Raw genomic sequence first — 22,786 nt, 5'->3', positions numbered from 1 at the left:
GGTGGCTGGGTACCCCCCAGCCACCCCCTGCCTACCCACTCAAGTTTTTAGGCAGGATTGTCACCTTGCATTTTAAATCTAATGGTTGCCTTCCAGCCCCGCAAAAAGTATATTCACATAAATAACTAAAGGTTTGTATTAGTTAGAAAAAATGCTAATTATCTCTGAATTTGTCATGTTTATACATGACAGTCTAAAAGTTAACTTAGCCACGGCAGTTGTAAAAATAATTGGAACAATTGTACTATGTACTCTCATTGTCAAGGCTATCTTGAATTGGACTACATTAGTTTTATTTAAAAGTGAATCACAACCACCTATTAAAAATTTTTGCATTCATACTGACTGTTAAGAATGAAGATTTTAGATTCAAGTTATATAAGTAAAGGTGTTACGTAAAGGTTGAATTTTCCAGCAATTTTAGAGAAAGGATGAAAATTGGTCTTTAATTGTTGAGGTCTTCACAGGTATTAAATGGGAATCTTGGCTGAAAACTGTTAGTTTTCAAGGCCTTATGAGATAACTCAGCTTTGTCTTAGGGTTGGCTGAGTTTCCCAACATAGCTAATACATATGTAGTAATATTTCCTATTATTGGATTTGTTTTGAGCTAGGACTTTGACTATTTGCAAAATGCAAGTAAAATGTAGATAAACTTAGCCTGCCTTACGTTACACCAATCTTTAGGCTAATATTGAAGGATGAGCGTCTGGTACTATTTACCTGCTAATTAATGACAGTAACAAAACATTTTATTTGCTCCTACGAGAAATACAAACCCTCGTCATTTAAATGGTTTTATTCCATTGCTGTTTGGCTACAACCAGAATTAAGGAAATTGTAGGATCTTAGAAACATTGCATGGTTGCCAGCATCCCACCCGCGCAGTTTATGAGAGGCTGAGTCAGCGGGGCTCGCATCATTTAACTCCTGGTTGTCATTCCAACCGGAAGCCTGCTTTGACCACTGTCCATGCTACGCTTTTCTATGTGCTTTTCTTTAGTTTCATTCCATTGTGTTGTGGTAAACAATAGTCTTTTACCTCTACTTGTAAATATTGCAAGGATCTCGACTCTTAATCTTTTCCTTTCAGATCCTTCCCTATTGGAGTATCCTGAAAATCCAATAGCTAAAGGAGACCTATTTTGTGTCTAATGATTACTACCTACAACAAAGTTGGAAGGAGGGTATGTTTTACCCCCTGTTTGTGTGTGTTTGTGAACAGTTTCCTGGCCACAATTTTAAACGTAGAGTAATGAAACTTGAAGGGATTAACTGTTATGTAAAAAGCTGGAAATTGTTAAATTTTGGAAGGTCAAGCAAAATGCCCAATTCCCGTAATCAACCATAATTTTGGACACCGTTGTGACAGAGACTTCAAACTTCGTTCATATTTGAGTGTATGAAAATCCATGCCAATTAATACATGTTAAGGTCAAAGGTCAAGAAAGAGCAAAAGTTCGAAAAATAAGTTGCCACAGTGGAGGTCTGCGCTCAACTGAGTGCCCCCTTTAGTTTTTAGATGTATTATCACCTATTGTGATTAGTAAACCTGAGATTTTACACGGTGATACAGATCCTTTGGCTTCAGCTCCAATACAACCAAAGCAAGAAACGTTACAGATTACATTAGTCTCACAAGCCTATATGAATCTTAACAGGTCTCCATCTTCCCCCACAAGTGTAATTAACTTGAGAGATTGCCTTTTGTTTTGGATTTTGCAGATCAGTGAGTTTTTTCCTCTATGATGCAAGAACATTCCCCGGTGAGAATTTTATAAGTATGATCTAATTGTGCAGTACCTCATACTCTGCACTGAGACGACAGATCAACTTATTACACCATGTACAGTGGGAGCTCTGTTAGAAGGACCTTACTATTATCCTCTCTGTGCTCACAATGAATCTGACTCCTTTAACTCCTACTGTTTTATTATTATTATTATTTTTATTATTATTATTATTATTATTATTATTATTATTAGCTAAGCTACAAGCTTAGTTGAAAAAGCAGGATGCCATAAGCCCAAGGGCTCCTACAGGGGAAGATAGCCCAGTGAGGAAAGGAAACAAGGATATAGCTAAACTACAAGAGAAGTAATGAACAATTGAAATAAAAAAATGTTTTAAGAACAGTAAGAACATTTAAGTAGATCTTTCATATATAAACTAAAAGCTTAAATAAAAGCTAGAGGAAGAGAAACAAAATAGAGTAGTGTGGCCAAGTGTACACTCAAGCAAGAGAAATCTACCCAAATACAGTGGAAGACCATGGTACAGAGGCTATGGCACTACCTAAGACTAGAGAAGATTGGTTTGATTTTGGAGTGTCTTCATAGAAGAGCTTCTTACCTTAGCTAAAGAGTATCTTGTACCCTTACTGAATAATTACAGTGCAGTAGTTAACCCCTTGAGTGAAGAAGAAATTTTTGGTTTTCTAAATGTTTTCAGATATATGAGGAAAGAGGAGAATGTGTAAAGAGTAGGCCATACTGTTCAGTGTATGTGTAAGAAAAGGAAATTGAGCTATAATCAAAGAGAGGGATTCAATGTACTACTGTCTGCCCAGTCAAAGGACTCTATAACACAAGTGGTAGTATCTCAACGGATGGCTGGTACCCTGGCCAACCTACCTAGAGATCCTAAAGGTAAGTCTTCCCCTCAAAAGAAAAAATCAGCTTCTCTCCAAGGAAGCCGACTTTCAAGTAGATCTCACCAGGAATTACAGACCTAGTCTTACTGTCCTTGTGAGAGTACAACTTTAGCTCTGTAATCGCAGGCCCACAAACTAATTTCACGCTCCCTTTCAGGTACAAGCAAGCATGCTTTTATTACGCTTCAATCAGGGAACACGCAAACAAATATTCACATGCCACCTTTGTCATGCGTCCACAAGTACATGTACCAGTTGAATGCGCTGTCATCCCATCCCACTCACAAACATGACTGCGAGGCTGCAATTTCACGAGCAATAACAACTAGTATTTACATGAAGTCCAATCTCGTCCCTCAATGCCGCATACGGTACTTGTGCACAGGTATAGACTCTGCCCAGGCCCAAGCCACAGTGTTTCCTTCCTTGGACTGAATCCAGAAGTTTGAACAGGTTGTAGCTCCCTTTCTGGAAGTGGACTTCCTTCCAGCTCACTCATGATAGAAGCTCCTGGGCCATCTTTCCTCCCTAGAAAAGGTAGTACCCTTCAGGAGTGTGCATCTTCTCTCCGTGCGATGATCAATAAATAGTGAATGGTTGCAGGTATCAGATCTCCCATTGGCTCTTTTGAAGATCCCCGAGACGTGAAGACAGACCTCTCATGATTGCTAAAGGAGAAGAATCTGTTAGCCTGATCTCCCCTACAGGTTCCAACTCCAGAGGTTCTTTTTTTTTTTTCAGATGTTTCTTGCCCAGGGTAGGGAACCCATTTAAGGAAGGAACAGGTTTCAGGTACATGGTCATAGGAAGACAAGTGTTTCCACATAAATTACCTTGAGTTGAAGGTAGCGTACCTAGTGTTATTCCAGTTTTCAAAGACAATCAAAGGTTACACGATAGTGTTGATGAGTGACAACACGATTGTAGTGACCTAGTCAACAAACAGCGTAGCGGCCTCTGTATCCCATCTGCTATGCCAGGTAGCAGTGGGAGTACAATATTGGGCTCAAGTAAATTCCTTTCACCTTTTAATATGGTTCATTCCATGGAAGAGGAATGTAATAGTAGACAATCTTGGCCGACTCTGGACGATTGTAGGTTCGGAATGTTCTTTGAATCCTCAAGTGGCAATGTCTCTCAACTTTACAGGGTTCCCCGATTATAGATATGTTCGCAACTCATCTGAACAACAAATTCCCTATATTTTGTTCCCCAGTTCCAGGTCCAACTGGGGTGATGAGGGATGCATTCCAAGACCTGTGGGACGGAATGGACATTTATGCCTTTCCCCCATTTTGCCTGATCCACCAGTTGCTGAACAAAATCAGGTCGTCGAAAAGCCTAAGAGTAACGCTGGCCACCCCAAAGTGGCCTCACGTGGAGTGGTACCTTGATTTAAACCAGATTGGCCAATCCTTCTTTGTCTACCTCACGTGTAAAAGTTTCACAAAACAGCTCACTGCCTATCTCTTCATACCTGGAGATTATCGAGCATCTCCTCTGAAAGAAGGCTTTTCGAGACTGGCAGTAAAGCAACTTTTAGGTTACCTCCAAAAGTCCAGTGTAACTGTCTCTATCAAGTAAAATAATCACTTATTTCCGATTGGTATCGTAGAAGGGTCATGGCGGCTCCACTCAATTCCACCATTCCACTGATTATGGATATTTCAGTTTTCTTATGAAAGGAGAAGCTCCTCTCTATCACTAAGGTAAAAGGCTATTGCTCAGCCTTAAGCCAGGTTTTCAGACTGAAGGGGAACTCTTAGTATTGATGAAGAGTTTTGAGCAATCTTGATTTGCTTGAGATTAAGGTTCTGAGGTCCCCAAAAATGGCACTTTACATACCTTTCCACAAAGCTTCAGATCAAGACCCTACTCTCAAAACGGTCCTCTTTCTAGCTTTAGCCTCTTCAAAGAGTGAGTGAGCTGCATGGCCTATCTTATTTTGTTTCACACACTGGGGTGGGGGGGGGAGATTTGTCATTCGCTTTTGTACTAGAGTTTATTGCCAAGATCTAAAATCTATCAATTAATGATGATAAATATATATAACTCCTCTATCTCAGCGTTCAAGGAGATAACTAATGATCCCGTCAGTTTGTTACTTTGTCCTGTTTGGGCAGTTCGTCGTTACCTTAAAAAAATTGCTCCCTTACGTCTGTCCATCCCTAACATGTTTGTAAACAAAAGTTGAAACAAGAGTGGCCAAAAATACCATATCCTTCTGGTTATGTGAATTCATACTTAAATCTAAGGCCCCTCCCAAAGCACATGAAATACATGGTGTCGCCGCAACCTTAGTATTCAGCAATAACCACTTAGTAGTTCAAGTCCTTAGTGCAGGTGTTTGGAAGAGGCAACCCGATTTTACCGCACATTACTTTTAAAGACTGTACCCACAGAGCACTTGATACTTTCTCTTAGGGCCTAGTGAGGACCTAGTGATAGCTGCACAGCAAATAGCCTGAGACAGATGCCTATGCAGGATGGTTAACCCTTTGTGACAATCATCAGTTATTCTCAGCATAAATGTGTATGAGAGTTGAATAAATTAAGGAATTCTTTCTTTTCTTTCAAACACCCCTTCCTTGGTAGTATTAGCATAGAAGACCACTTACGCAAGCAAGAATATTTATGACTTTATTTTAAAAATGATTTATACAAATCATCGAACTTGTTGAGGTTGTGGCTCAGTTACTCACCTTTTGTTCATGAGGTCGATATTTCGACTTGGCTTCTCATACAAACTGTTTGAGATTGTTTTAATTGTTATCATTAGGGTCAAGGGTCTGGTAGATTCTATTCTTCCACTGAGACTTTCTCCCTACCAAGGTAGACTCCTTTTAAATCTTGAGGGTTTTTGTTTTCTGTAGGAACAAACTACAAATTGAAAGATAATTTATTTTTCCTAGCCAATTAATCTATTTTACCTGCCTTAAGTCTTGACCATGAGTAAGTGATGCGAGTACTGCTGACTCACCCGCTCCTACCCTACCCTTGGTGGGTGGGATGCTGGCAACCATACAGTGTTAGCAGAATCTCACGATTTTCTTAATTCGGATCGTAGCCAAACAACAATGGCTTACACCCATTTAACCCTGGATAGGTACGCTCCTCGGACACCCCTTTAAGGGTATACTCGGACGCGAACGACCCCGACGCCAAAAAAAATTCTTGAAAAATCAGTTTTTGCAGTAACCTCCTTTTTTCTTTTGCCAAAAAAAACTTCAATGAATGCTTAAAACAACTGTAAAGATAAATACTACTCATCTGCAGAAAAACTATTTATTATAAATATTTTAAAAAATTAAGTAGAAAAAAAAAAGACCTGACATAAAAATTCATAAAAAATAAAGTTTATACATATATACACAAATCCTTTTAGGAATTGATTCTTGAATGTTTAGGACACATCTTGATGTATTTTGGATGAAGTCAGACCCATGGAGGTGAAGATCTGAAATGAGAAAAAAAGGGTAACTTTTTTTGGCCAAAAAAATTTGTCCAAATTTCATGAATTTTTTTGGGTACCCAAATGAAATAGGAAGTGGCTAATTTTTTTTAGGGAATAAACATATGTTATCCTAAAATAGAAATATGTAAAAAAATCTTCATTATTTTGTAAATTACATTTATATCAGGGGCCATATCTAAAGGTAATTTTTTGAGTACTTAGAAATTTCGTAAAAAAATACATATATTTAATATATAATATGATATTTATGCAGGTAAAAATATACCAAAATATCACAAATTCTATAGGGAACAAGAATATATATAGATAGGGCAGCTTACGCTTCGGATATGTCCACAAAATGGCCGCCAACCACACTGACTCAGACTCCCTAATCTGCCACTTGAAATGTAGGAAGGGTATGTCAATTTCAAGGTGTTATTTACTATTCTAATTATTATTGGATATGCATAAAAATTGTATGGTGGGTTGCTGGATAATTGTCGATTATTTTACGACTATAAAATTAAAATTCTGACCCAAAAAAATTTTTTTGAAGGGAAATAAAATCGAAAAAAAAAAAAAATGTAAAACAATATAATATTTTAGCTAAAAAAATTTGATGATATTCAATCAAAAAAAAAGTAAACAAAATTTTCCAACAAATAAACATCTAGAGGAATCATTACTCTGTGATAGTTCCTTAGTACGTAGTAATTTTGAAAGAATTGGGAAAAAACGAAAAAATGGCAATCACCGGAAAATCGAACACATACCTATATATACGCCATATCTGGCTAAAAAAAAGATAGGCATGGGTAGCCAGATCATCTAGAAACACTTTCCAACACTATAAAAATATAAGTTTTGCGACACTACTTGCCAATTCCTTACGGTAACATGACTAAGCAAAAAAATGCAAAACAAATAAAAAGGGGCACTCGCGGAAAAATGGCTAACATTCTAATATACGGCATTTCAGAAAAAAAAAATTCAGCCACGTGCTAGGCAAACCATCAAGGCACATTTTCCGACAAATAAACATCTAAATGAATAATTACTCTGTGATAGTTCCTTAGTACGTAGTAATTTTGAAAGAAATGGGGAAAAAAACGAAAAAATGGCAATCACAGGAAAATCGAACACATACCTATATATACGCCATATCTGGCTAAAAAAAGAAGATAGGCATGGGTAGCCAGATCATCTAGAAACACTTTCCAACACTATAAAATTATAAGTTTTGTGACACTACTTGCCAATTCCTTACGGTAACATGACTAAGCAAAAAAATGCAAAACAAATAAAAAGGGGCACTCGTGGAAAAATGGCCATTCTAATATACGGCATTTCAGAAAAAAAAAATTTCAGCCACGTGCTAGGCAAACCATCAAGGCACATTTTCCGACAAATAAACATATAAATGAAATATTACTCTGTGATAGTTCCTTAGTACGTAGTAATTTTGAAAGAAATGGGAAAAAACGAAAAAATGGCAATCACAGGAAAATCGAACACATACTTATATATACGCCATATCTGGCTAAAAAAAAAATAGGCATGGGTAGCCAGATCATCTAGAAACACTTTCCAACACTATAAAAATATAAGTTTTGCGACACTACTTGCCAATTCCTTACGGTAACATGACTAAGCAAAAAAATGCAAAACAAATAAAAAGGGGCACTCGCGGAAAAATGCCCAACATTCTAATATACGGCATCTCAGATAAAAAAAAAAGATATGCACGTGTTAGCCCAACCATCAAGGCACACTTTCTAACACATAAACATGAAAAAAAAATCAATAATATACGGCAATTCCTTACTACGTAGTAAATTTTTACAAATATTGAAAAAAAAACAGAAATTGGCAACCGCAGTTAAATACCCAATATACCAATAACTACGTCGTATCTGACAAAAACAAAATCACGCATGGGTAGCCAGATCATCTAGACACACTTTCCAACACTAAAAAAGCAAAAGTTTTACGACACTATTTCGCAATATCTTACGGAAAAATGACTTGGCAAAAAAATGAAAAAAAATGAAAAAGGGACACTCGCGGTAAAATGCCCGACATTCTAATATACGGCATCTCAGATAAAAAAAAAGACATGCACGTGTTAGCCCAACCATCAAGGCACACTTTCTAACACATAAACATGAAAAAAAAATGACTAATATACGGCAATTCCTTACTACGTAGTAATTTTTACAAATATTGAAAAAAAACAGAAATTGGTAACCGCAGTTAAATACCCAATATACCAATAACTACGTCGTATCTGACAAAAACAAAGTCATGCATGGGTAGCCAGATCATCTAGACACACTTTCCAACACTAAACAAGCAAAAGTTTTACGACCCTATTTGGCAATATCGTACGGAAAAATGACTTGGCAAAAAAATGAAAAAAAATGAAAAAGGGGCACTCGCGGTAAAATGGTCCTCGTGGTGATGAACGACATTTTAACTAAAAAAAAAATCATGCACATGGTAGCCAAACAATCCACCAAGACTTTCCACAACTGATAACCTATACAAGTTGCACCATTCTACGACAATTTCATAATACGTAATAACTTTGATAATTATGCAAACTACCTTAGAAGGGTAAACTCGGTCGCGCTCGACCCCGACGCGTCTCAGAAATCGGGGAAAGAGTACAGCTACAGCAATGCACATCTGGACACTACTAGAGCGTGTAGGGGAGACACCTCCTGCAGGTCGATCACCCACAAATTCAGTCACGGGGGTGAGTCACGTGAGAAAAACCTTTTTTTTTTTGACGCTCGGGGTCGCAAACGACCCATCATACCTATCCAGGGTTAAATGATTTAAGGTTGTAATACTGTAGCTAGGAAAAATACAAATTATTTTTAAAATTTCTAGTTTTAACAAAAATAGAAATTTTTATCTACAATACTGTAGTAAATACTGCATATAGAATGCTAGTAAAATAACAATAGTAATAAATGTTCCTTCACTTAAGTCTTCATTTATTAAGTTCGTTTATTCTTATGTGTTTTTTCCTCGGAAATTTGTCTGAATCAGTAACTTTATTACTCTTGTTGTTGAAAGTTGACTACTTCATTTATTAAGTTTGTTTATTCTTATGTGTTTTTTCCTTTGGAAATTTGTCTGAATCAGTAACTTTATTACTCTTTTGCTGTTGAGAATTGACTATGGTACAATATTTATTTTTTTTCAGTCTGGGAAGTGAGCACAGGTCGATGTCTTAGAAGTTATGATGTAGAGGGAGCTGTGAAACATGTATCATGGAATCCAAGCCCAAAATTATTTTTGCTTGGTGTTGTTTTTGAGAAGAATGTTGTCTTCTTAAACCCAGAATCGTATCTTGTAGACAAAGTGGTTGTCAATCAAACTAACCAGATTTTCAGATATGAGCCCAATCAAGGAGACTATATTCGTAAGTATATTACTATACTTTATTTTTTATATTTTCTCACTTATCTGCTTTAAGATATCTGTGACCATGCTTCAAGATGCATGTTGGAAAGTACCTGAAATATTTTTATAGTTACTGAATATTTTTACTGTTTTCTTATAGTTCATTTAGTTAAGTTTACATACACTTTTCAATTTAACTTGTTCAGTAAAATATGCAATTGTTTAGAAAACAAAAATAAGTTTTAAAACAAACCCATTCCCTATATTTAGCCTAACTCGTGGTCAGTGAATCCAAGCCACTTCTGTCTTAGTAGTAGAGGAAATTTAGCAAAAAATATGGATATACCTTAGTATCCAGCAGTTATTTGACTTTGTGTCGGCAATACTACTATACAGTATTCATTTCTCAGTGTAGTTACTAAATTGTTGTGATAGATATTACAGTATTTTGTAATATATTGAAATCATATACAGTATGATATCAGTTAATTTACTTAGTTTGCTCTTACAATAAAGGAATTAAATTGTTGTTTCCTCTTATAATAAAGGCATTAATTTCTTAGTTTGCTCTTACAATAAAGGAATTTTTGCAAACATTATAAGTTACCGTATATACTCGTGTAACATGCGTGTTTTGAAGACTAATTTTGAAGCTGAATTTAAGGGGGGTCGCATCATACTCATGATATGAAATTAGCATATGCACTCTTGGACTAGGCTACGTCGTCATTCAAACTGTATATCCATTTACTGGGGTAAAAAATACACATACTGTAGTTTAAATAAACTTGATTTTGATTGAACTGATGTTATACCTAACTGTATCAAATAATAATGCATGCAGTAATATTTATATTTTAGTATCATATTTATAAATAAAACTATAGCAAATTATAGTGTTTTCCATTGTTTACGTTTTTAAGTCGATCTACACTCCTCTGCGGTTTCCAAATCGGCTGATCAAGGCAAACTACCAAAGGATATTTCATATTTCCTAAAAGAAACAATTATTACGTGACCTATCATTTTCCAATTAGCATACTAATTTCGATAGTTTTATTTCAAATACTTCTATCATATATTTTATTTACCGTTGAGTAGAATCGCATATAGAAGTTAACCGGGGTTTCATTCATGTTGCTAATACACGACAATTTATAGTTTTTTTTAGCTCTGGTGCTAGATTATAAAGTTTATAAAATTATTTATTTCGTTTTATAACAAATCTATATTATCTGTTTTCAGACACTAATTTTATCATCAAAATTTTGCATTTACATTTAATTACCCGATTTACAAATTCATAGGTTCCCACTAATTTCCCATTTGTTTCCTCCAGTTTTGGACACAGCTTTCCCTGATTTCAAACAGAATAGCACCTATGAATATTGGTTGTTTTCTCACCTTCGTTTAAAGCTCATTAGTTTACATTTGGTAGTATATTTTCTTGATTTTTTTTTTTCCATAGTGAATAACGGTTTAATGGTAAATGTCAGTGTTATGTTACTTTGTTTACTATTGTACAATAGAAATATGCAAACAAAACAGCTGCTATCTGATTCGAGTGTTCATAACAAAACAACTGTTTTTTGTTTGGTTGTTATTGTGGCCGTGTGGTTTACGCAATAATTATAACGATACTTTTAACCTCATCTTTTAATTTTCTAACCTAATGAAGTAGAAGATGGGATAAAGTAATGGAGTGAAATGTTTGTCTGATGTAATTTGGTTTCTCAAAAATAACTCGCATGATATACGAGATATATGATAAAATCATATTTGTTCCGACACAAATACTCACCGAGAACTACTTTTCTTTGGAGTCACTTGTGATCTCTCAATCTCGACCAAGGTTTTCCCGCCGTTACCCCCCTTATCCCGCTCTATATAGGTTTACCCCCGCCGCCAGAGAATGCGCCCTGAGGGCAGGATTAGGGCAGGTTACTGCCTCTCTGGGTCAGCATCGCCATTAAGTTTCTTGGTCGTGAGCTGTAAACATCTCACTCTCTCGCTCTCTCGATCCTTTGGCGCGTTTGTGTTCCACGTGTTTCCAGTGTGGGGACTTGTGTTTTTCTTGCGTAGTGCGTTATTCGCAAGTGTTACAGTGCGTTCTCCCTGTGTATATCCCAGTGTACTTATAACTCGCTAGTGTTGGCCCTTTCATGTGCGAACGATGGAGCATGTGCGACGTTGCCCTGGTCCTAGAGCCGGAAAGTCGTGTGGGGCTTTCCTCTCTAAACCAGAAGTAGACCCTCACTCCCTTTGTTCCACGTGTAGGGGGAAAGGTTGCTCCACCGCGGACACGTGTCCGGAGTGCGTAAGCTGGGATGATATACAGTGGGTACGGTACGGTACCAAAAAGAAGAAGTCTTCTAAGCGTTCCCCCAGAAAAGTTAGTGGCGTTTCTTCGTTACCGTCGGCCAGTGATCGGTCCGACGAAGCCTCGGCTTCTCCGTCTCCTTCGCAGAGGAGAGGGCAGCAAGCCCCCAGTGTTGTGATTAGTCATAGCGTTCTTCCCGGTGAACCCAGTGTGAGGGAAGAACCAAGGGCAGGCCCCTCTAGAGATAACGGAGGGTCCGGTAGTGCTTCTGGTGAATCAGGCCTCGTGGCAGGGGACCAGGCGTTCTCAGAAGACTCCGTATGGGGCAGTGTTGTTATTTCAGAGTCTCCCCCGACCTCGTGGGCCGGTGCGTCGAGCTCTCCCCCGCCAGAGGACAGCCACGCTAGAGTTCGCCGCCCGAGTAGCGATGCCATCGGGTGGAAGTTGCCGAAAACACCGGGGAGGTCACCGCTAAGAATGGACGTGACCCTGGACCCCTGGCCCCCTGGCATAGATAGAGTGGACTCGGTGCCGACGATCTCCACAGCGGTCCCCGAAGACTTCCTCCAACATCCAATCTCGGACGTCCGACGGCGAAGAGCTTCCCCCACGCATCACGCGGGCAGCCGTTACACGAGGAACGTGGCGCCCTCGGACTCGTCAGAGATAGATTCATCCTCCGGGGGAGAAGTCAGGGAGAAACGGCGCGGGAAGAGGGAGCGGTCCGAAAGCGATCGTTCCCGCTCCAGGTCAAGGTCGCGACATAGCAGGAAGCGCCCCCGCTCCCACTCCCGTAAGTATAGGAGAGATGCCTCTCCCGGCGGCGCTTGGGTCTACGTCCCGTCAGGAGAGTCCAAGAAGCTCCACTCTCCAGACTCTCGTTCCAGTGAACGAGCGTCTAGGCTGCCGCTCCCTACGCACAGCCTAGAACCGCTCGACCTGCCACGCAGGAAAGACCTCGCTCAGAAGCATAAGTCCTCGAGGCCTCCGGTTCACCTCGCCCAGCGGGGGGAAACGAGCTTCTTTGAAGGCAGCCTGACCAAACCAGCCCAGCTTGTGCGGTCATCGAGCAAGAAGGATCGGTTCCCATTGTCGGGTCAGCCCACCGGGACCGTGACTTCGGCTTCCAGAGCCTTGGGGCAACCGAGGGCCCTCCCTGAGCCGGTGGCACCCGCCTTGCTGCGAGATCCACCCTCCTACGGAGCTCCCTACGGTTACAGGTCGGCCTCCCTGGACCCAAGAGGAGGACGACCGGTCTACCGGTCAAGCAACCCGGCACCCCCACGCCAGGCCGAGGCCTCGGCTGACGGAGGCGAAGCTCCCCCGTCGGAGGACTCCGCATACAGAAGGGTGGTGGGTCTCATCAGGAGGCTCCATGGGATCGCAGAACCCTCGGCACCTAAGGTGAATTCCTGGAGGTCAAGCCTCCTGAAATTCACGCATCACGACGCCCTTCCGAAGTCCTCCCTGGCCCTTCCTCTTGCCCCAGACCTAGTACTGGGACAAGAGTACATAGATAACTTGGTGGCCAGCAATGCGGAAGCCCCCAAGTCCCAGAGTGCCTCGAAACTGCTCCAGGGCCTCAAGACACAAGGGAAAGTTTACATTCCTGAAGGGCGGCGCCCAGGCCCCTGTAAAGTGGACCCGGCCTTAGACATCCTGGGACAAGGCGGCTCGGACGAAAGGGCCTCTTCAGCCCCGGTTTCCTTCTCGCCTACAGAAGCCGCCATGATGGAGGAGATGTCGAGGGACCTGGTGAACGTCTCCTCATGGCTGGACTGGTGGGCCTCCACGTTGGTGAACGTGCAAGCCTCCATCGACCCCGAAGATCCAGAGCAGCAGAGTCTCCTGACGGACCTTCTCACCTCCGGGGGGAAAACTCTCAAGTTTCTGGCGTACCAAGCGCTCGCCTTGATGGCCAACTGGGTACTTAGAAAACGTGACACAGTTCTCTCTAAGTTGTCGAAGAAGATCTCGGACAGGGAGGCCCGAGCTGTGCGTAGCCTACCGTTGGGGGGTGAGTCTCTGTTCCCTTTAAAGGAACTGGAAGTTCTAAGGGAGAAGGTGTCCAAGAAGAGAGAGGCCAACGTCCCCAGACAAGCGTCTTCTAGAAGGCCGCCATACAGGAGATCAGCTTCGGATAGCGCAGTGACTCCTCAGGCCCCCCAGCTCTTCGAGGAGGGACGCCCCTTCCTCCTCCTGGACAACAACTCCGCAGCCCTCCCGCAGAGAAGCACCAGCTTCTGCCAGCTCCTTCAGGTCGGGTTACTCCGCCTCGAAGAGAGGCAGATCAGGCCGCCCCTCTAGGAGAAGGTAGAGGGAGAGGCCCCCTACTCCCGCCCAAGCCTCGGGTTGGGGGATGCCTCAGACCTCATTGGCAAGCATGGAAAACACAAGGGGCGGATCCATGGACGGTGTCCGTCCTGAAAGAAGGCTACAGGCTCCCCTTTATAGCGGACCCACCCCCTCTTATTCCAGCCAGCCAGACAGAATGGTTGGCCCCCAGGGACCCGATGAAAAGGGCCACCCTTCAAGGAGAGATTTCCTCCATGTTAGAGAAGGGGGCCATGGAAGAAGTCCTTCTCCCAGGCCCGGGCTTCTACAGCCGCCTGTTCCTGGTAGAGAAAGCAACGGGGGGGTGGAGACCCGTGATAGACCTGTCGGCCCTCAACAAGTTCGTCAAGAAGACGGACTTCAAGATGGACACCCCGAAATCCGTCCTGATGTCCTTGAGGGAGAAGGATTACATGATGACGGTCGACCTCAAGGACGAATACTTCCAGATCCCTGTCCACCCGTCGAGTCGGAAGTTCCTCTGGGTAAAATGGGGTTCCCAGATCCTGCAGTTCAAGACCCTTTGCTTCGGCCTGTCGACGGCCCCTCAAGTGTTCACGAGGGTCTTCGCGACAGTCTCAGTGTGGGCTCACGAACGAGGTATCCGTCTCATCAGATACCTAGACGACTGGTTGCTCCTTTCCAACTCAAAGGCCCTCTTGGAGGAGCAAGGGAGAAACCTCCTCCAGTTCTGCAGGAATCTGGGAATCATAATCAATCTGGAAAAATCGAACTTAACGCCATCCAACAGAATGGGATACTTGGGGATGACGTTGGACACCGTGCAGGGGAAGGTCTTCCCCTCGGAAGACAGGATACGGAACTTCAATCACATCATTCAGCCGTTCCTGTCAGAACATTCCAGGAGGGCGAAAGACTGGCAGAGACTGATAGGTCACCTGGTCTCATTAGAGAAACTGGTTCCCCAAGGGAAGATGCGGCTCAGACCCGTGCAATGGAACCTCAAGAGCCTCTGGTCCCAGACAGGCGCTCAGAAGGCGTTGATTCCTATCCTTCCAGACACGAGAACAGCCCTAGAATGGTGGCACTGCCAGTCGAACTCCCTCAAGGGGATGCCCCTCGGGTCCTGTCCCCCCGAGTACCTCCTGTTCACAGACGCCTCCAACCTAGGGTGGGGAGCCCACCTTCGGGAGGAGACAGCAAGCGGTACCTGGTCGGAGAGCGAAAAGCATCTCCACATCATCGTCCTAGAGCTAAAAGCAGTCCAGAAGGCATGTCTGCACTTTGCAAGTCGGTTAAGGGGAAACACCGTGGCGTTAATGTGCGACAACGCCACGGTGGTAGCCTACATAAAGAAGCAAGGAGGCATGAGATCGAAGGAACTGTGCGACCTCACTATAAGCATCCTGCATTGGGCGGACGAGCAGCAGGTGGTACTGCTAGCAAGGTTCATCCCCGGGAAGAGAAACGTGCTAGCCGACGGCCTCAGCAGAATGGGTCAGATAGTGGGGACAGAGTGGTCCCTACACCCGGAAGTAGCCAGACTCATCATTCAACGCTGGGGCTCCCCGGTGATGGACCTCTTTGCAACAAAGCTCAACGCCAAAACTACCGGTCTATTGCTCCCCGGTACCAGACCAAAAAGCAGCCCTAGAAGACGCCTTCCAGCACAAGTGGCACAACTTGGACGTGTACGATTTCCCCCCCTTCACGCTGATAAGGCAGGTACTCAACAGAGTAAGAGCCTCCCAAAACCTAAGGATGACTTTGGTAGCGCCCTGGTGGCCGGAGAGAGAGTGGTTCGTGGATCTAAAAGACCTGGCGAGCCAACCACCTTGGCCTCTGCCCGCCAGGTCAGACCTGCTGCGTCAACCTCACTTCCTCAAGTTCCACGACAACCCTCTCTCTCTTCGCCTTCACGCCTGGAGACTATCGAGCGGCTCTTGAAGAAGGAGGGGTACTCCTCCTCCACAGCTAAGAGGATGTCCCTATACCTAAGAAAATCCTCTACCGTGGTATACCAGGCGAAGTGGGCCGCCTTTACGAAGTGGTGCTCGGAGAAACACATAAGACCTCTTAAAGCTTCGGTCCCAGACATAGCTGAGTTTCTCGTGTACCTTAGGGATGAAGTAGGGATGTCAATCCCAGCCATTAAAGGAGTACGGGCAGCCTTAGGCCAAGTCTTCCTCCTGAAAGGCATCGACCTGGGGACCTCGAGACACATAGCGATGCTGATTAGGAGTTTCGAGCAGTCCTGCCCTCCTCAAGCTAGGAGAGTGCCCAGGTGGGACCTGGCCAAGGTCCTGAAAATGCTAAGTCGTCCTCCCTTTGAACCCCTCAAAGATATCGGGGACAAAGACCTCACCCTCAATACCGTCTTCTTACTAGCCTTGGCTTCGGCTAAGAGAGTGGGCGAGATCCATGGTCTGTCTTACGACGTTGCGCACTCCAAAGGGTGGAAGGAAGTGTCCAGGTTCGTACCCTCCTTTGTGGCGAAGACTCAGAACCCAGCAGTCTGGGACCCGAAGTTTGAAGGTTTCTCAATTCCGGCCATTCCCAAGACAGGCAATACAGAAGACTTGAAGTTATGCCCAGTAAGGACGCTCAGAAAGTACCTGGAAAGGACGGCTCATCTCCGACCAGGTGCCAAGAACCTCTTCGTCTCCACAGGTGTTAATAAGAAACAAGTCTCCAAGAACACCATTTCCTTCTGGCTGAGACAAGTCATCGCTAGAACCTATGAAGAGGATAAAATGGCAGTGCCAGGCACTCCCCGCCCCCATGACATCAGGGGCCTGAGCACCTCCTTGGCCTTTGAGAGAAACAGGGCGGTGGGACAGATCCTACAAGCTGGCACTTGGTCGCACCAGTCGACCTTTACTGCCCACTACCTCAAGGATTATTCAAGGAAATCCTTGGACGGATTCTCCATTGGAACAGTCATCGCCGCCCTCCAATCTGTGTAGCGGTAGGCTAGAAGATGTCCCCAACGGGGAATAAATTCTTCGCTACTTCATCAGGAGAAAATCAACAGAAGAAATTTAAGAGGTGAGTCTTAGATAATAGCGTAAGGTTCCGCAGTTACCCTCTCTCCGCTCTCTGATAGGCCCCGCATTCCATAGCCCTCTAGGCACTATGTGCCGAGCCAAGTGGCAGAATGGCACTCCCGCCTCCTAAAGTATAAGTCTCCAAAGAAAAGTAGTTCTCGATGAGTATTTGTGTCGGAACAAATCAAAAATTTTAAATAATTTTTATTTTTCCTAACATACTCACCGAGAACTACTTTTCGGGTAATGGCCCTCCCTTCCGTCCCCGAGTGCCATCCTTCCATTGCCAAGTTGGGCTAAACGACAAACTTAATGACGATGCTGACCCAGAGAGGCAGTGACCTGCCCTAATCCTGCCCTCAGGGCGCATTCTCTGGCGGCGGGGGTAAACCTATATGGAGCGGGATAAGGGGGGTAACGGCGGGAAAACCTTGGTCGAGATTGAGAGATCACAAGTGACTCCAAAGAAAAGTAGTTCTCGGTGAATATGTTAGGAAAAATAAAAATTATTTAAAATTTTTTATTTTAGGGCTGAAAATTCTGGGGTTGCACAAAATAAGAGATCTACTGTTGCACCAGTATATACGGTAGTTTAGGTTAGGCATTGCATGCAATTTGTGTGAGAGAATTAGTTATCTAGTTGTTCCTACATGAAGGCAAACCATCGTCCTTTAAATAGGAGAATAGGTAACATCGAAACTAGAACACTACAGTTAAAATTATAATGAAGTATAAGCAACATAAGTACAGTAGTTATTTATCAGTAGCGGGGAGGCAACTCCCCCCCCCCCCCCCCTGCCGTCAGCCCTCTGATCATTGTGTTTCATCTCATGGAGCTTCGTCTGTTGGACATTCCTCTGCAAGCTCCTCTCCAGGATGCGCCTTGCCTCGTTGTTTGCAGCACGCATCTTTTAAAAGCACTTCCTTTATCTTTTGGCAAAGCAGGGCTCTTTTCGAAATTCATCTTATCACAGGTGCTTGTCCCCCGCGCACTCTGTGTCTAAGCGGTCTTTTTTTCTTTCCTCCTTACAGGATGACATTCATTCGTCTCGCGATTGTCAGCAATGTTCTCTGTTTGATCGCTATAAATGTTAGCCCGTGGAGAATTTCTTGCAATTTCCCTGTTCGTGCCAGGCACGAGGGTCGTTATCAATAGTGAGCTTTAATGACATCCTTGAATCACTCATCGAATTTTTGCAAGTGCTCATCACCTGCTCGCAACAAGTGCCTTTCTCAGGAGAAGGCAAGACATGGCAAAAGGGTCCGCTGTAACCCTGCTTTTCCTGACAGGCCATCAAGGTCACTATTTGTCTGCTGAACATTCTAGACACCCGTCAGAGGATCAGCCCAGACTCGCTAGAAGGGAGCGTTTGCCAATGCGTCCAAGGCATACGTCAGGTAAGCCCTCTCCACAGGAACCTACTCCTTTAGAAGAGGATTCACACCAGCTTTTCTCCCTCCTTTAGAGGAGGATTCACACCAGCTTTTCTCCCAAGCTAGATTGGTAAGACCTCTTCACAGGAACCTTCCCATTTGGAGGAGGATTCGCATCAGCCACTCTCCCAAGCAAGATTGGGGCTTCAAGAGGATCCCTTCTCCCTCGTCACTCCGGATAGTCTCATCAGGCTAAGCTCCAGGAAGCATAGCAGGGGAAGAATTCCTGTTACAACCCCCAGTGGATGACACACACAGCTGGACCCACAGAGGGTTGCTCTTTAAGGGAAATCTCATTGGTGGTTAACTACCGTCTGTCCCCAATCAAGTTTTTTTTGGTCTTTGGTAGAACATCCTCCTCCAGTTATGAGACGTATGATCGACATTTAACCAGATAACCGGCCTTTAGATGACATCACTCCAGAAGACTGTAGGACGACACCAAGCCATCTCCCTTCACAGCTGGCACCTCTAAGAGGGTGAGTAAAGACTTGAGACTGCTCTCAAAGGTTGTCGACCTCTGAATCCGAGAAATTCCCGCCAACTTCAGATCATGAGGATCCCTGATCAGTACGCATGAGCTGGACCCTCCTCCTGCCATCGATCTATTGAAGACGATTGATTTGCCCACTGCAAAGAGTCCTAAACTGAGTAAGAGACACTCCGAACTTAGTGTTGACTTTGGTAGCACGGAAGTGGCTGCAGATGGAGTGGTACCCAGATCTGCTGCTCCTTCTAAGAGACCGCCAGAGAATTGTCCGCTCTCCCCGACCTTCTACGTCAGCCTCACACTAGGACGTTTCCTCCGTTATCTGGACGACTGGCTAATCCCAGCAGACTTGGTGGCAACCCTTTAACACAGAGACAAAGTTCTGAGGCTTTGCCATCTACCATAGTGCACCAGGATCCCTTCATCTTTATGCTTGGAAGTTATCCAGCATCTTTCTAAGAAAGAATTTCTCTTTAGAGACAGCACAGCAGATGTCTGGATACTTCTGCAGATCCTCGGTGGTAATTTACCAGGCCAAGGGGGCCATCTTCTGTGGTTGGTGTCGTGGGAGGGGTATCTCTCCTCTCTCAGCCTCTGTTCCTGTTATCGCTGACTTTTTGTACTATCTCTGTAAGGAGAAACTCTGCTCCATTTCAGCACTAAATGCTATTCCTCGTTCTTGAGCCAAGTCTCGAGACTGAAGGGAGTAGCTATTTCTCTGGAGGAAATTTCTATGCTTATTTGGAGTTTTGAGCAGAACTGCCCTTCAATTTTGGAGAGTCTACCATCCTGGAACATGGCAAAACTGTTACATTCTCTGGAGGGGGAATCATCTAAACCATTGAGGCAAACCTCAGACAGGGACCTTACCCTAAAAACTTTTCCTGCTTGCTTTAGAGAGAGGGATCTAATTTAGTACTGAACGGTCTCAAAATTTGTTTATATTAATTATTCATTACTTCTCTTTTTAGTTTATTTATTTCTGTATTTACTTTCCTCACTGGGCTATTTTTGCTGTTGTAGTCATCAGACTTATAACGTCCTGCTTTTCCAACTAGGGTTGTAGTTTAGCTAGTAATGATAATAATTATATTACATCGCTTCCTTTGTGACCCAGAACCTGCATGCTTTGTTTTTATGAGAGGGATTTCTCGGTTGATGAGCTGCAAGAGGTCTTCGTCCACGAGACAGTACTAATATCAATCTGTGTGAAAAGCTTGGATGACCCATCTGAGGAATAGGTTACCTTGTTAGATAACCATGGACTTTGTGGCTTTCTTTTTTTGTCCACCTATTGGAGGATAGGAAGCTCCAGCTATTTAGCATTATAAATCGTCTTTGACAGAACCTCTTAAATGAGCTTTTGGCATGGATTTAGACTCGCAAATGTTTCATGAGATCATCCAGTCTTTTGCTCTGCATAGATCATCACCAATACCTGTTGTATCTTGGTCTCAGGGTAGGATGCTTGAGTTTTTGTGATAATTAAAAAGTTCCTCCATCTCACTTAAAGATCTATTGTAAACAATCATTTTTATAGCTTTAGCCTCAGGAGCAAGAGTCAATGAAGTTGCAGCCTTTCAGAGATATCAGGAGGTTATCACCATAATCCCAGGTTATCTCCTAATCCAAACCCTTGGCCTCCTACATTCAGCCAAAAACATAAAGCCTCTTCAGAGATGGGATCCGCTTTATATTTCGGCTCTAGTGTGGTAGTGACCTCTGGTGTCTACCATGCATCCATACTTACAGAGGCCCACGTTCACTGAACGTAGCTTGTTTTAAAATACCCAGAATAACATTCCCCTATCAACAAGGGCTATCCGTATTTTAATGACCCTCCTAATTAAAAAGGCTGATTCTATCTTCATTAACAATCCCGATGTGAGTAAAGATGCCTCTTCATTAATGTTTTTTGCTAATATGCAATTTCAGGACATCCAGAGCTTTACGGGTTGGTCTGAGCATAGGGCACTCATTGAACATTAGCTGAAACAAATCCAAGCAGTACAAGATTCATATGATGTACTTGGCTTGTTTGAGACATCCTTAGGAGGAACTCAGAGAGAAGGAGTACTTCAGTCAGGTCCTTCAGTGGAAAGGTGATGACTAGCATCCATTGTTCTTTGGAGTCATCCCTTATGATGTGAGAATCAGCCTTGTTAGTTTTTCCCTTTATCTATGTAAACATTTAATTTTTGTGCCTTATTGTTTGGTGGTAGGTGGTTGTCCTCGATGGTGCATGAGCCTCGTGCATTGGAGGGGAAATACATTCCCACTTGGAAATGACAGATCGCAGCAAGTTAATACACAGGTAAATTGGTCCCCAGCTGTAGCATTGGTTCTTTTGTCTATGCAGTGATGATGCAGTAATGATGTAACCCATAGCAGACTTTTCATCATTGAAAATGCTGTGTTGAGTTCATTAGTATATGAACTCGAAATTTGTTCTTTATTCGTTGATACGCTATCCCCAGAACAGGAAACAATATTTCTTTAGTATATGTTGTTTTGGATTTCTTGTTCTACGGTTTTGCAGGGAAGTCTTTGGAGACCACAGCAACTCCCAAAAATAGGTTTTTCCATAGTCAAAACCCCTTTCTTATAATTTTGTTGATTTTCTATTAGTCTTAAAAGTAACCTCATCTCATCCATTTCTTATAAAACCACATTGTCTTCTTTTGTGTGGAAAGGAAAGGCTGATGCAGCAAGTCATAAAAATTGCAAAAGTCCTGAAACTCCATTATGATATTGAGCCAAGATTGAAAAGTCTTATGTGAGAGGAAATTACTGATCGAGTTTATCACCTCTGCTCAGTCAGGCAAACTTGCCCAGTTCTGCACATAGGCTGATTGGTTCATTGATATTGAGGGAGTTGGGAGAAGAGAATATGTATTGTATTTACATGTATGTTTTTGGAGTGAGAAGTCTGTAAGTTGAGTCTCCTTCAGTCCTGTAGCCTCTTTCTTGCTTGTGTAAAGTATGCATTTCTTATTTGATGACAGTCTTTTTTTGTCTACTGATTCCGTTACTGCCTGTTGAGTAACCAAGGTTGGCTTGAGATCTTGAAATTTTTAAGGAGAGGTGGTCCTGCTCTGTGTCTTCTCAGAATATGGATACAAGAAGACTACTTTGTGAGGCATTTTGTGTGTGAAGGACATGCTACTCCCATGTTCTAAAGAAATTAGACTGGTAGATATGAATTGATTTTTATATTCCTCTCATTCTTTCATTATGATTGGAAATGAATGATATGCCCAGTCTGAAAAGTGGTCTAGAGTGTGGTGCATTAGAGGTGTATGAGTTACTATGCCAATTTTCAATTTTAGCAAATTTGTCACATTTCTAAATATACAAGCGCTAATGGTGAAATGATAGACATTGAGCGAAATCCGGGACCAGTACGTCCTAGATTTCGTCAATGTCGTCTTCTGTATTGCAATATTCGTGGTCTTCATGCAAATATCCAAGACCTTACAGTTGCGTCCAGACAGTATGATATTCTTTTGTGCTCAGAAACTTTGGTTTCTAATATGAGGCATTCATCTGAGCTCCTTATAACTGGTTTTAAGAAGCCAATAATGTTGAAACGTGATGCCATCCCTAGGGCCAGGGGAATGGCGGTGTATATTAGGACCGAGTACCCTGCTTCTCATAAGTCCTGCTATCAATGTGGA

General features: G+C 42.9%; 1 protein-coding gene across 1 annotated transcript in view; it reads left to right on the top strand.

The window, feature by feature from the left end:
• Positions 1-22,786, top strand: part of LOC137642700 (ribosome biogenesis protein bop1) — a 97,930-nt gene that overhangs the window by 45,140 nt on the left and 30,004 nt on the right. The window contains exon 6 of the mRNA XM_068375491.1: positions 9,324-9,542. Within this exon, the coding sequence (XP_068231592.1) occupies positions 9,324-9,542 (219 nt within the window). The remainder of the gene's footprint in view (positions 1-9,323; positions 9,543-22,786) is intronic.

This window comes from Palaemon carinicauda, chromosome 6, assembly GCF_036898095.1.
Source record: "Palaemon carinicauda isolate YSFRI2023 chromosome 6, ASM3689809v2, whole genome shotgun sequence".
Taxonomy (NCBI): Eukaryota; Metazoa; Arthropoda; class Malacostraca; order Decapoda; family Palaemonidae; genus Palaemon; species Palaemon carinicauda.
Note: the sequence above shows the minus strand (reverse complement) of the source record. Positions and strands in the feature narration are given on the sequence as shown.